The following is a 14955-nucleotide window of genomic DNA, read 5'->3' as shown; positions in this document are numbered from 1 at the left end:
TCTTCTCCCTCTTCACTCTCCTTTCATTCTCCCTTGCCTCCCTCCCTCCCTCCTCTCTCGCTCTCCTCTCTCCTGTCTCATTCTGTTCATTATTATCAGCACATTTTTGTATTTTCATACTTTTCGTACTCTCTCTCTCTCTCTCTCTGTTAATTAAAAAGTTTGTCCCTCTTCATTATATCCTTCTTCATTCCACTTGTTTCCGCTCGTGTGTGTGTGTGTGTGTGTGTGTGTGTGTGTGTGTGTGTGTGTGTGTGTGTGTGTGTGTTGTTATGAGTTTCATGTGTAGCTTTGTATGAAAGTTTATATAAGTGTATATTTGCGCTTGTTGTGCGTTTGTGTGTACTTGCGTTTATTACCCTTCCCCGCCCCGGAGGGGCTTGGTATTGTTTTCACTTGGTTTGTCTCTGTTAACAACTTTACGCGAAAATTACAGGTGTGAGTATGACTAAAATTACAGGGATTATGGGCCTTCTGATCACCTGATTAAATTTTGGGCCAAATTGGGCCAAGGCCTAAGCTGTAGGCCCCTAAAAGGTTTTTTTTTTTTTTCGCCATAACTCCTTTCAAATTCGTCATATCGACATGAAACCAAAACCTAAAGGTGCATATTTCAAATCTGCACCTATAACTTGCCTCATTACATCAGGAGGGTCACCCCCCCAGCTTGCGGTAGGGGGGTCAGTGTCATGTGGGTCGGACCGAAAATTTCAAATGGGCATAAAATCGTCAATTTTCACCCGATTTACTCCAATTTTGATGTGTGACATCTTTGACTAGATATCCTGTTGTGCTTATACAGTACATCAGCACAAAAATGACTACCTGGGACGGGTTTGCAGTGCTTTGGCACTGCTTCTTGTTTGTACGTGATTGTGCCCGTTGTGTTTCTGTTTGTATATAAAAGTTTGTGCATTTGTCCTTCTGCTGATTTTTTTGCGTTTTGTTTTTGTTTATGTGTGTGTGTGTGTGTGTGTGTGTGTGTGTGTGTGTGTGTGTGTGTGTGTGTGTGTGTGTGTGTGTGTGTGTTTGGTAATGGAGTGTGTTAGTATTGTTATTCTGTAGGTGCATATATGATTATAAGTGTATTCATGTGTACTTGTTTACATTTCATGTGTGTATTTGTGTGTGTGTGTGTGTGTGTGTGTGTTTATAATTGTGTAAGTGTGTGTGTCACATGGGTGTGGGAGAATGTTTGTATTTTCAAGCTCTACGTTTGCAGTATGTGCCTTTTATTTATTTTTTTTAAATATTTTCGTGTGTCTTTGTTTTTTCATACGTGTTTTTCTTGGCTATGAAGGTGAGAGTTTCTGTTCGCCCGAGAGAGTTTGCATGTTTTTATTCCATTGTGTTATGTGTGTTAATATGTGTGTACTCGTATATGTATGTACTTTGTGTGTGTGTGTGTGTGTGTGTGTGTGTGTGTGTGTGTGTGTGTGTGTGTGTGTGTGTTTGCCATTTACAGCTACTTACACACATGTTCTGAATTAGAGCTAACTTTAATTTGCTCCCCTAACAAGGTCTTCCTCTTTGTCAGAAAGATGAGTCGACGAGCTGAATAAGTGATGAGTAATGGGGTGAGAGAGAGAGAGAGAGAGAGAGAGAGAGAGAGAGAGAGAGAGGGGGATGAGGGGTATGAGTCTGAGATGTGGGAGAGAGTGTGAGAGTGGGTATGTGAGAGAGTGAAGGGGGCGTGAGAATGTGAATTGTTACCGAGAATGTTGTGAGAGAGAGACAGAGTAAGTTGTGAGAAAGTGGGAGAGAGTGGGAATGTGTAAGGTATGGAAAGAGAGAGAGAGAGAGAGAGAGAGAGAGAGAGAGAGAGAGGAATGGAAGGAATGATAAGGGAAGTGAGAAACAGAGTGGTAGGGAAGGGACGGAAATAAAAAGGAGGAATATAAGAAAGAGTAAAATGGAGAGAGGGAAGGAAGGAAAAAAGAAATACTAACGACATAAAGGATAAAAAAAAATACCAGGAAAATAATGCCTTTGAGATAATTAATTTTAATGGAGATCTTTAATAATATGACGTCCTTTTTTCGTTCCTTATGCTGCCTTTTTTTTTTTTCTTTTTTTTTTTTCGGGGAGGCCTAGGGAGAAGCGTCGTAGTGAAGGGGTTAACTGGTGAAATTATGGAGGGACTTACACCCGAGAATCCCCCCCCCCCCTCTCTCTCTCTCTCACTCTCAGCTGCTTCTCTTCATTTCAACCTCCTCCTTCACGTCTCCATTATCTCCCACTCCTGTTCCGTCTCCTCTCCCACTCTCATCATTTCCCCTAGCCTATTTATCTACGTTTATTTCTCACCTACTCTGTTCTCCGGCTTTTCTCTCATACTAGTGGAAATGATGCTGTACCGGAATCATGTCCTATTGCTTTAATTTACATAAACACCGGCGTTGATTAATACCGACACCGTGATGGATTACAGATTACTAATACAAACGTGATGGCACTGTACACGTATGGACCTGTATATGGCAGAAAGAATACGTGCACTTATATACAAGCTTTGCGTATTTCTCTTTCTGCCTGTCATCATAATATTTCACCAGTTTATTCATAGTCCTTTGGATCCGGGTGGCGACCTTTTCATCAGTTTTTTTTTTCTATTTTCTGACGTCTTTATTCAGTTTTGAACATTTTTTCTTTTTATTGGAAGGGTTTAGATGTAGTTATAATTAATAATCCCTTCACCCCAACAATTGATTAATGTTGAATAAAATCTTCTGGTGGTAAGAATTAAAACAAAATCACCCGGATTCAAGGGATTAAGGCGGCCTCTTGTGGTTGACGGAGTTCCCGAAAAAATTTACCACAGAAGTTTGTTACGTTCTAGGTCAGTGGGTGGGGTAAATTGTCTGGCTGATGTGCTGTAGGTGTGACGTTGGCTGTGTGGGTGAAGTGAACGATCTTTGCTGTTACAGAGGTGGATGAATCGACGAGTTCGTACTTAGGGTCTTGTTTCTTTAGTCTAGAGACCTTATCCCACAGTCAACGTCGAGGCAGTGATACCCAGTTGATCACTAATCTTAGCTGACTAGAAGTTATGAAGACAGTCTTTAGTGGACGTTGATGGTGGATTGGGATGCTGACCACGGCTTGTTGTTATAGTTGTTGTAGTTGTGTGTGTGTGTGTGTGTGTGTGTGTGTGTGTGTGTGTGTGTGTGTGTGTGTGTGTGTGTTTTGGCAATTAGCGTGCCTGTAGATGTAACTGAGTCGAATATTCCCTCTTGTCTTTAGCAAGTCTTCTTGGCAGTCTTTTCAGTATAGTGGGAGTATTCTTTGTGTTATACGGGGCTGGTCTTGTGTCCCTCCTCGCTTGGTTGTTGTATTCATATAGTGAATTGAAGTGGCTTGTCTTCGTCGCTTGATGGACTGTCCTTGGTGATAACTGTCTTCGGTTTCCATAGTGGTGGGTTAAATTAAATTGGCTGTATCGAGTCGTCGCCGTCGTCCTGTGTGTTGTTGGGGGCGTCTTCTTCCATGGAACCGTATTTTGTTGAGTCGTCAGTTGAGTCGAGTTTATTTTATGTTGTCCTCTATTTGGTGTGGGCCTTGGTTGGTCATATGGTCATGAGTGTTGGTGTTGGAGGTGGGGTCGTCAGGTGAATTCGTTTGTTGGGAGTGTGTCGCCCCTGGTACTCTTATGGTTGTTATCTGCCGCTCCGTGATCAAGTGCCGACCTCCTGTTGTTCCCTCAAGAGTCAGGAGAGCGCTGAATAGAAGACAAGCGGCACAGGTGTTCGCCTGTCAGGTTGCCTCCAGGTGAAAAATGGCCTGAATGTTTTTCTTACTTGTACAGTAGGTCTTACCCGATATTTTGGCATTTGACAGGCGTATATTAATGGCCAGGTACTATCCATACTGATAATAAGAGAACAGACAGGTAACTCTTTAAAATTCCAAGTTTGTTGTCTATTATTTCACGTAAAGTGACATACTGTAGAGCTCGTTTCTCCCATCACGCTAAGATCAGGTTAGTTTACATTACGTGTGCACAGGCTGCTCGATGGCTACTAGTAGACTCATTTCCGGTGCTTTCTTTTAACAGATCAAATATTTTCAACATACACGACATGATATCCGTACAAGCACATTACAAGACCAATTCCACTCACTTCCTGTCCTATGGTCCTCAAATATAACCACATCATTGGGCCGATATCAGCACCTCCGTCATTACAGTTTTGTACGTCATTATCAGCCTGTAACTTTTTCCATAATCCTGGGAACAGTCAAGTGGCTGAAGATATGAGTATTGAAACCCGGAACTGACACTACTGGAACTTTTAGAAACTTATTTAGAGACCTGATTCTTTCGCCTTTGTCTTTCTGCATTATAAATACCTGTATGCCCTTTCTCACTTGAGCCTCATTCCCCCCCCCCTCTCTCTCTCTCTCTCTCTCTCTCTCTCTCTCTCATCTTTCCTTTGTTGACCTGGAAATGGAACTGAAAGCATTGAAAGCATGAAGATTTAGTTTTATAGTTTGCCAAGGACTTGTTTATCCTAGGCTTTTAAGGTGGTCCCGTTCTGGCGATAAGAGAGAGAGAGAGAGAGAGAGAGAGAGAGAGAGAGAGAGATCTTGTGTGTGTGTGTGTGTGCTTACCTAAGTGTTCTTACCTAACTATATTTTTACAGGATTGAGTCACGTACACCTAATGTCTCATCCTGTCTATTATTACTTCATTATCATACGCCCCGTCATTCTCCCCAACTCCTGGACGTCAGTTTTGTATCGTTCTTTCTTCAGACGATTTTATTCAGTTCCAGAGAGAGAAAGAGACCGAACTGGAGGGGTTAGGTGTGCGCTTCCTTAACACTGTCAGAAGTCTTTCCTAAGTCGTATAAAACCGTCTTAGGGCAGCAAGAATAAACAAAGATAAGACGCCATTGTTGTGAAGGGGGTAAGTTTATGAATAGTTTGGCACACACACAACTTCCTCTGTTCCGATAACCATTTCAGGCCGAGGACATGATTCTTATTTTCTTCCTACTCCCGGACGATTTTTATTTCAAGATTAAAAGACTAAAATAAGCGTCTGAAGGTTATATCTAGACACCTCCATTTCCCAGTCTCTCCTAGGCTGAGTAAAATCGTCTGAAGGTAGTGAAGACTAAAATGAAACGTAGTGATGAGCCTCTTCACTCCAAGGACGTATTGTACAATATTATTATTATTATTATTAGGCGATTTTATTCAGACTAATCCCATCACTGATAGGAGGGTTGGCCTGAGCTGAACAAAATCGTCTGGTAGCAGCAAGAATACACCTCAAGAACGAGTCACTGGAGTGAAGTGGCTTACTGCTTCCACGAGCCCCCCCCCATCTCTCTCTCTCTCTCTCTCTCTCTCTCACTGGATAATGACTTTGCTTGACTCATCTCACTATTTTATAATATCCGAGTGTTGCCTCTTGACCTGTTTGCTGAGAGAGAGAGAAAGAAAGAGGGAGAGAGAGAGAGAGATTTGTGTGTGTGTGTGTGTGTGTGTGTGTGTGTGTGTGTGTGTGTGTGACAACAGGAAATGAGTATGGGTGTGAGAGGATGCACAGAAACTAGTGTGTGCCAGAGTGAGTTAGTGTGTTAGACTTGACTGTGAGAGAAACAGATCTGAGAGAGGAGTGTAAGAATTGAATGTGGGTAAGTAAAAGAGACCAAGAAATAATTGTAGTAAGAAAATGAGATAAACTAAGTGATATTTGATTAAGAGAATGAGTGTACAGGTGAGTGAGAGAGAGAGAGAGAGAGAGAGAGAGAGAGAGAGGAAGGGAGGGATGGGTATGAGTTAAGGTAAGAGGGATGAGTGAGAGAGGACTTTTCCCAATGTAGCGTGAGTCATAGGATCTGAATACCCCCTCTTCCTCACACGTCACGTCCTCTCTCTCTCTCTCTCTCTCTCTCTCTCTCTCCGAAATTTGACATTCAGACAGTAAACTACCGTATTTGTCTATTATGTCATTTTGTCTGTGTTATTATGGCGTACAGTCGGGCACAATAGTTCATTTGATATTTCGCCTCTTTTATTTCGCACTATCTGGCTTGCTATCCCTGTCTTCGACTCATTTTCACCTCTTTTGTTTCGCGTTTTCTGGCTTGCTATCCCTGTCTTCGACTCACAGAACAGTCACAGAATAGTGATGTTGATTATAATCTTTCCTGGAATAAACAGCCTCGAATGGTATGTTGTTTACATACCATTGTACTCTTTTTTTACTCCTTTTGTGTGTGTGTGTGTGTGTGTGTGTGTGTGTGTGTGTGTGTGTGTGTGTGTGTGTGAAGGGTTATAATCCCAACCATAGAGATTTGGTATGTTTCTCTGCCCTTTGATATGATGCATCAAGTAGAAGAGTGACGGACGTGCCAACTGCCGAGTGTGAAGCAGACACAGTAGGCGGGCATTTTTCCTGACTGGACAGCCTTGTTTTGCCTAACCAGCCAGTCAGAACACCTTACATACAAGCATAACAAGCTTTTGTTTCCAGTATTGACCTTGGTCCGGATTTACATACTTACGATGGATTCCCTGTCGTAACTGAGATTTGTGGAAGGGTAGTGCAATATCCTTCTGTGTCTCGTGTTCTTGTAGTTGAAATATATCTTGGTTACGAGAGGCATTTGTTTTTATGTTTGTAAAGCCTGTTCCTGATCGCACCTTGAGCTATGATAAACAGACTGAAGATCAATTACCCATCATAAGTATTATTTGTTTTTACGGAAACAGCAAGGGAGGGCGAGTGCAGAATCTCTCCACGGCTCATGTCCTTCCTGTATAACAAGTATCAGTTATAAGAGACAGTTAATGAAAAGTTTGGCTGGTAATCGTGGCCTTGAACTTTCCCAGGGTTGAAATGGACAGACTTTCCTGGCGTTATGTGAAATTTTTTATTACAGGTAAGAAAAGGAGAGGGTTATGGGACAGACAAGGAGGCAGCACTTACCCTCAGATCTGGGAGTAACTGTTGTCTCTCTCCAAATAAACTGTTCCAAATGTTTATAAATCCTCCATTTGAAAAGTTCACGGCACTGTGACATCGACAAAAATATGTTACCGGATTGAAGGGGTTAAGCTCTGTCAATAGTTAGTTTTGTCGGATCTGAATAGATGGACTATTACAGCTTTACCAGTACATTAAGTACCCTGCCTCCTGTCATCTGTCCCTCCGAGCTTGTAACTTTGCCTCCACTTTACTTCACCTTCAACATCTACTTCAACTTGAACCTCAGCTTTATCCGCTACATCATCGTTCACCTCTCTCTCCACATCCACCTCATGCGCCATCTCAGCCTTAATATTCATCACCTCCACCCTATCGTTCATCTCAGCTTTGACCTCGTTTTCCCTCCACTCTAACGTTGTCATTCACCTCCACGTTAGGCTCTACATCTGTCTGTATTGTACCTCCACCTTAATCAAGTGAAGTTTGTATAGTTCAGCCTTATCCTTCTCATCCTCCACCTTCAGTCTTGTTAAACCAATTCTTATCTTCCATCTCCGCGTCACCCTCGCATTCACCGCTTTTCCTCAAACTCTATCTCCTCCACATACCGTACCGTTGAACCTCTTTCTCCCTTCTGTATTACTACTTTCACCACTTTTCCCACTTCCTGAACAAACTTTTTTCATTCCTCTTCACCTGCTTCACTTCATCTTCCACCTCCCCGGCAACCTTTCCTCCTCTACCTCCTGCACCATAACTTCAACTTTGCCTCTTTTTTCCCTCACCTAAGCCTCCAGTTCAACCTCCTCTCTGTCTCTGTCCCTACCTCCACGTCATCCTCTCGTTCATCCTCTCCTTCTTCCTGCAGCCACCCGTGACTACGACGAGTTGAAGCGTCGTTTTACTGACGTGAGCCAGAGCGCTGACAACCTGCAGCTGCGACTGGAGGAGAAGGAGCTGGACCTGCAGAACCTTCGCAGTGGTCAGTGATTTACCCGTACACCATTTCACTTTATCTCACCTCACGTCCATCTAACCTGACCTCACGTCACCTCATCTGAGTTCATTTGACTTCACGTGACCTTATTGGACATCTCACTGACCTCACATGACCCTACCAGACTTTAGTATACCTTAGTAGACTTTATTTGACTTTACCTGACTTTATTTGCCCTTACTTGACTTCGTTTGACCATATGATTTCATCTGACTTTATGACTTCATGTGACTTTACCAGATTTCATTTGACCCTATCTGACTTAATTCGACCTTGCCTGACCTTACAGACTTCATTTGATCTCCTCACTTACGTGCAGTTAGACCCTACTAGACTTCATTTGACCTCATCTGACAACTCTTTGATTTATTTGACCTTAGTTAGTACCACTTGACCTCACATGATCTGACCTGACACTTCACTTGACTTCATCTGAGCTTACTTAAGACCTCATTTACTCTCATTTGGCAGCTTGACCTTTCCCTACTTCGCTGTACCTTATGTGACACCACGTGATACCTTATTTAACTGCATTAATATTGATATCATTAAGAAATTTTAATTTTTGGAATGTATGCTGTGATAAGGCTGTAATTCTAATGTTTACTGCAGTTGCTCTTTTCTCACTTCAATTAGTCGTAACTCTTCATTTCTTTATCATCGATCATATTTTCTTTATCTGATAATATTACGGTTCACCGGATCATGATATTTAGCCGTAATTAATCTAAGTTGAGCTAACCTAACCAAATTAAAGGCACCAGACCAGACTTAACCGACCCTGACACTACCTGAACTAACCTAACCTAACCTGACACTGCCTGAACTAACCTAACCTAACCTGACACTACCTGAACTAACCTAACCTAACCTGACACTACCTGAACTAACCTAACCTAACCTGACACTACCTGAACTAACCTAACCTAACCTGACATTACCTGAACTGACCTAACCTAACCTGACTACGTGACATTATCCAACAAACCTCATACCTGACTCATCCCAATCTTTACTTCCGAATCCCCTTAACAGATATGCTTATCACCCTTATCTCCCTCACCCCATCTTACGTCAGCGTCCTCCCTCCCACTTCCTAGAGACTGCGAGGGTAGAGATAAGACAACTTCCTGTATTGTAGTATATTGCGAATTACACATTACTGTTCTTTTGTATGTTGCTAATGTAATTTTCCTCGATATAGTTTGCATCAGTAACATACGAGAGGATGTTGAAGTAGCACCTCGTCTTTAGCGATTTATTTTGCCTGTTAACATTCTTATAAAAACTATTTACATCGTGTTAATATCGACATAGTTTGCATCAGTTAACACAAGAGGATACTGAGGTGTAATGTGCAAAATAAATCGGTAAGAAATAAGCACTACGAAGTCCCCTGTGGCGGTTAGATCACGTCCCATGTTCTGTTGCATATTGTCCGATCTTGCATGTCTGGAATAAAAGTCGCATGAAGGACACCCCGTATTGTTGAGCCATGTTGCAAGCATTCCGTTTCTCACTGTCACCTACTGTACGTTTTTTTTTTTCCCTCGGCTTTCATAATCGGACACTTTCCCTCAGAATATATTATTCATTTCTGACCAGTGTCCCTAGGCCCGAAGTGACAGAAGTTGTCTTAAATTTGTTTATAAGAGGGTCCCCATGACCATCTGATGACGCCATGTTTTTTTTTTTCTTTTTTTTTTTTTTTTTTTTTTTGCTGCCTTCTAAGGTTTTCGTTTTGCTTAGAGAAGACTTTGGAATTAAATGCAGCTTTCACAACCATTTCTAAGAAAACGTCTCCCCAAAGATTAAGGAAAATCGCTTGGAGAGAGCCAAAATAAATTAACAAAATGCGTCACTTGATTCAGGGGTTCCACCTTCTGCCAGTCTCTCCCCACTCCTCGCCCTTTTTACCCATCATTCCTCCCAGATTTTGTTAATAAATGTTGTTTCTTACATTGTCAGTTTTTGTTTAAAGCGTCTTATTTATGTAAACCCGTGTGAGAGTTACCTAAATTAAGCACATTTTTATTATGTAAGCATAAAATAGTTAGCCTTATGTAGTTGCCGTATAGAACATTTTCTATGGAGCCGTATTAGAACCATTTTCTTTGAAGAGATGTGAGTGGTAAATAATATGAAGATCTTCGTGTAAAGTTGGAGTATGTTACACTAAGCAATAAAATTAGTATGGCAAATAAACACAAGTATGTCCGGTGTAATTGCCATAATCATTTCTAAATTATTACCAGGGTCCTTTAGCAATGATATACTATGTTAATATACTGTACAGTATGGCTTATTGATTGTGATTGCCGGTCGTTATTATCATTGTTTAAGGTTTGTCCAGTATATATCAGAGCTTTATGCAGCGTAGGTAAGTGAGTAACTGAAATGTTTGACAGGAAAATAAAAAGAATGTGATCTCAAGTACTGTCGAAAGATGGTGCACTTGACAGCGGTAGTCAAAACCGACATCGTCGTGATGTTTGTAATGCCACACATCCTAATGTCACAGTCCGGTATTGACAAACGTTGTGAGTTAACTTGAGATGTATGTAGGCCTAACGGTGAACTAACCTCTCACGGAAGTTAGGACCATTTTCAGGTGGCACTATTGACCTCTTAGCACCTCATGCTCGCTTGCGTTTTTTCTGCATTTCGCATATTATTATTATTATTACTAATGTTATTGAGGTATTAATACCCGCATTATATATATATATATATATATATATATATATATATATATATATATATATATATATATATATATATATATATATATATATATAATGTGTGTGTGTGTGTGTGTGTCTTGACAAGGCATATGGCAGGGGTGGTGACAGGGCATATGGCAGGGGTGGTGACAGGACATGTGGCAGGGGTGGTGACACGGCATATAGCAGGGGTGGTGACAGGACATGTGGCAGGGGTGGTGACAGGAATGTGGCAGTGGTGGTGACACGGCATATAGCAGGGGTGGTGACAGGACATGTGGCAGGGGTGGTGACAGGGCATATGGCAGGGGTGGTGACAGGACATGTGGCAGTGGTGGTGACAGGGCATATAGCAGGGGTGGTGACAGGGTATATAGCAGGGGTGGTGACAGGACATGTGGCAGGGGTGGTGACAGGACATGTGGCAGGGGTGGTGACCAGGACATGTGGCAGGGGTGGTGACAGGATATGTGGCAGGAGTGGTGACAGGACATGTGGCAGGGGTAATGACAAGAGTGATGGCAGGGATGATGACAGAGGGTGGCAGAAACGATGACAGGGGTGTGGCAGGTGTCAGACTAGTGGCGGGGGTTTTGGCAGGAATGGTGGCAGGTGGCAGAGATGGTCGCATGGGTGGCGGTAGAGGTGGTGGCAAGTGGCAGGGATAGTGGCCAGAGTAGGGGTAGGGGTGGTGGCAGGAATGGTAACAGGGCTGGTAGTAAGTGACAGGGATAGTGGCAGGGATGATGGTAGGCCAGTGGTCGGGGTTGTGGCAGATAGCAGGGGTCGTTGGAGGTAGCAGGGGTGGTGACAGAGATGATGGCAGGCTGGTGGCAGGGATTATGGCAGAGGTGATGGTGGTAGAGTTGATGGCGGATATGGTGGCAGAGTTGGTGGCGAGATGGTGGCAGGGTTGATGGCAGAGATGGTGGCAGGGTTGATGACAGAGATGGTGGCAGAGTTAATGACGAGATGGTGGCAGAGTTGATGACAGAGATGGTGGCAGGGTTGATGGCAGAGATGGTGGCAGGGGCGGTGGCAGAATGTAGCTGAGAATAACCCGGGATGCTGGCCACACTGACCGCAGGGCTGTGGTCTCTCTCTCTCTCTCTCTCTCTCTCTCTCTCTCTCTCTCTCTCTCTCTCTCTCCAACATATAGACATGACTTAGTTTATATGATCATATGATAATGTCATTCTTGCTTCTCCTGATGTAATTTCTCTCTCAGTCTTGTGGTTCTCTTGCCATGGTCTAGTGGTCGGTTGTTACATTATCACCAGCAGCCAGGGAACCTCATCATCATTTTGTTATTTGCTGCTGCGGGACGTTATTCTTTGGGTATAGTTGCGCGTTGTGGTGGTTGGTGACACTCATCATCCGCCCCCTCGATGTACTTCAAGTACAATAATTGACAAGACAAGTGGTTTCTTGTGATTTTGGAAACCTTTTTCGTCGTTGGGTGGTAACCATATTACCAAATTACGCCTGGTGGTCTGGTAGGTTAAGGCGCTCCAACCAGATCGGTCTTTAAAGGTTTACATCCAAGAGGATGTTGAGGTTTATTGCTCACATAATGCCACTTAGGGGTTGGTGAGGCTGGTCAGCCTCGTCTTGAATGACGGGACTAAGTAGACTACCCCTGATTTTTTACGTCCCTGAGGGGACAAAAATGAACTGGATGATGGATAATGGATCGGATGTGGGAAGCCTTATTTAACTCCTTCAGTTCACATATCTCCTAAACTTAATTATCTGAAAATAGCTGAATTCACTCCTAGGCTGAATAAAATCGTCTAAAGATAGCAAAGATTGTTCCTATGCTTAATAAAATAATCTGAAGAATAAATTTAAAATGCACCTACCCATTGAAGGAGTCATCTCCATTGCTGTGAGATTCCCTTTTAGTGTTGTGCACTTTCAACTAGAAGGGACAAAATTAAGTAGAAAATCGTGGTCGTAGTCGAGAGACTAAACGAAGTTACATTGCTTCTTTACTACGAGAGGTCCTCCTTCCTCATCTGAGTAAAATCGCTTGACGGTAGCCAGAATAAAACTAAAAAGTTATGATCATAAGTATGTTGTTAATTCATTCCGCCAGAGGACTTTATTACTGGTTTATTTTTTCTACCACATGGCTGCTTTATTAAGCTTTGTGGAGACCTTCCACCATGCTGAAGTTTAATACATTTTTTTTTTTTACCCCTTAACTGCGAAAGGTTTCCCAGCGGTTGAATAAAATCTTCTGAAGCAACTAAAGTATGATGAAGAAGGATATAATCGTAGCGAAGAGGTTAAGGTAATTAAAATATCCCCATCTATCGTTAGAAGGACACAAGTCAGGAGTGAGAGAAGTGGAAATGAGCTGTTTGAGATGAGCAAGTCGAATTACTTGGAGAGACAGACAAGCAAGGAAGTAAAGGGGCGATATGGTGCTGATGTGGATGTGACTGAGAGCGTTTGGAGAAATACTTTGGTTTGACAATGTGGAGAGGATGGAAAATGAGAGGCTGATTAGGAGACTTTATGTAAGGTGGAAGGAGACATGGGGATGAGATGGAGGGATGGCGTCGCGAAGTGTGTGCGAGTTGGAGGAAGGGCAGCCAAGAGGCAGAGGACAGGACGACGTGGAGGTGATTTGCATGTAGCCACCTCTTCCGGCATTGAGGAGTCTGGTTATAGATAGATGCATGGCTCTGCCGTAAAAGAAGAGAAAATGCCTTGTAAAAGTAGCTTTATCAGTACATTGACATCTTGCATTGTTGTTTACGTAGTCGAAAGCACGCAGTTGGCTTTTCTGGTGTTTCAGTTTCTGTGTTCATGCTACTACTGTTCTGCATGCAAGGAAAAGCTTTCGGAGACTACCAAGCATCTCTTCCATTATGGTTTATTCGTGCACATGCATAGGACTGTGATACGCATCCTTTCAGTTTATTGTCCCAGACACCTTCAGATACTTAAGCAATATGATGTTAAGGACGGGAGAGGTGATGAAGTGCAAGAAAGAATACAGTGGAGAAGGAAGGTTGCAAGTACACTGAATGCAGCGATAAAGAATAGTCAAGGAATAAGTAGGAAATACCGAAGTCGTTCGACGACATTGTTATCCCCATTCTAACGTATGGAAGTGAAGCTTAAACTTTGCTGAATGGACACAAATAAAAAATGGGAGAAGTGGAAAGGATTCATCACGAAAGGAGCATGTGGAATCACATGGAGAGGTAGACATACAAGTAAGATTGTTCGGAAGCTTTGTGGTATTGATGTGGATGTGCTGGAAAGTATTAGAAGTTCCCCGAAATAGTTGGCGATGTGAGCAGCATGGAGAATGAGAAATTAACTGTTGCATGTGAGTGAGGTGAAGGGAGAGAGGAAAATGGAGGAGACTAAGGATGAATTGGGGGGATGGGATGGAGAGTATGAATGAAACAGATATACAGCAAGTTGGAAGGAGGGCAGCATGGTGGCAGATTACGGGGTGACGGAGACAACCTTTTTTTCTTTTTTACGTGGTTACCTCATGTGGGATTAAGATGTCTGACTGTAGGCAGATAGATAGGTCCTTACTTCATTTACAGACAAGCTGGGGGTAGGGATTGGCGTGATGGTACTGTTATATTATGTAAGTAATGTTTATCAGTATTGGAAAATTGCAATACAGGGAATAGTATCAACCCTTTCACTGTGATGTCATTTTCATATTTATTCTCATTCCTTTTATACCAGTTTTGTTCAGCTTATGAAACACTTTGAAACTGGTGAGTTAAATACAGCCTTCATTGGCCCCCATGCCTGGAGAAACTCTACCAATCTGAATATAATTTTGTGGTGTTAGCAAGAAGTATATAGAGAAGACGGATTTGGGCAAAAGGGGTTAGGCGAATTATTTTCAAATGAATAACTATAGACAAGTGCTGGTAAGCCTCTTAAGTTTACTAGAATATGGCTGTCAGAATTTTAGACTGATGTTCATGTATTTTTCATCATTATCGAAGTACGGGATGGCGTTATCTGGCTGAAGGAGTTAATTATTAAGCTAATATTTAAAAATGCATTATTGTGGAAGAGGTACTCTAGCGCATTTGTTCTGACCCAACGAAAGTCCCTAACCTATTTCAGTTTAGTTGGTGGCCTAGTGTCTTCAGGTTTAATTAAACTCCGCGCTAGCCAGTTTGTCCGTAGATTTATACCTCCTAATAATCACTTATAATTGGCCAATGCAGTTTTCCATATATTAATAAAATAGATATCTACCGTATGTCACACAGTGTATGTCACACAGTGTGTTCATATTT

The 14955-nt window shown here is 42.4% G+C and overlaps 1 protein-coding gene across 1 annotated transcript in view; it reads left to right on the top strand.

The window, feature by feature from the left end:
* The window catches only part of LOC145400100 (uncharacterized), a 117896-nt gene that overhangs the window by 47972 nt on the left and 54969 nt on the right, over positions 1 to 14955 (top strand). The window contains exon 2 of the mRNA XM_080272608.1: positions 7812 to 7925. Within this exon, the coding sequence (XP_080128734.1) occupies positions 7812 to 7925 (114 nt within the window). The remainder of the gene's footprint in view (positions 1 to 7811; positions 7926 to 14955) is intronic.

Source organism: Coenobita brevimanus, chromosome 51 (genome assembly GCF_032717465.1).
Source record: "Coenobita brevimanus isolate Jiangsu-jjx chromosome 51, ASM3271746v2, whole genome shotgun sequence".
In the NCBI taxonomy this organism is placed as follows: Eukaryota; Metazoa; Arthropoda; class Malacostraca; order Decapoda; family Coenobitidae; genus Coenobita; species Coenobita brevimanus.
Note: the sequence above shows the minus strand (reverse complement) of the source record. Positions and strands in the feature narration are given on the sequence as shown.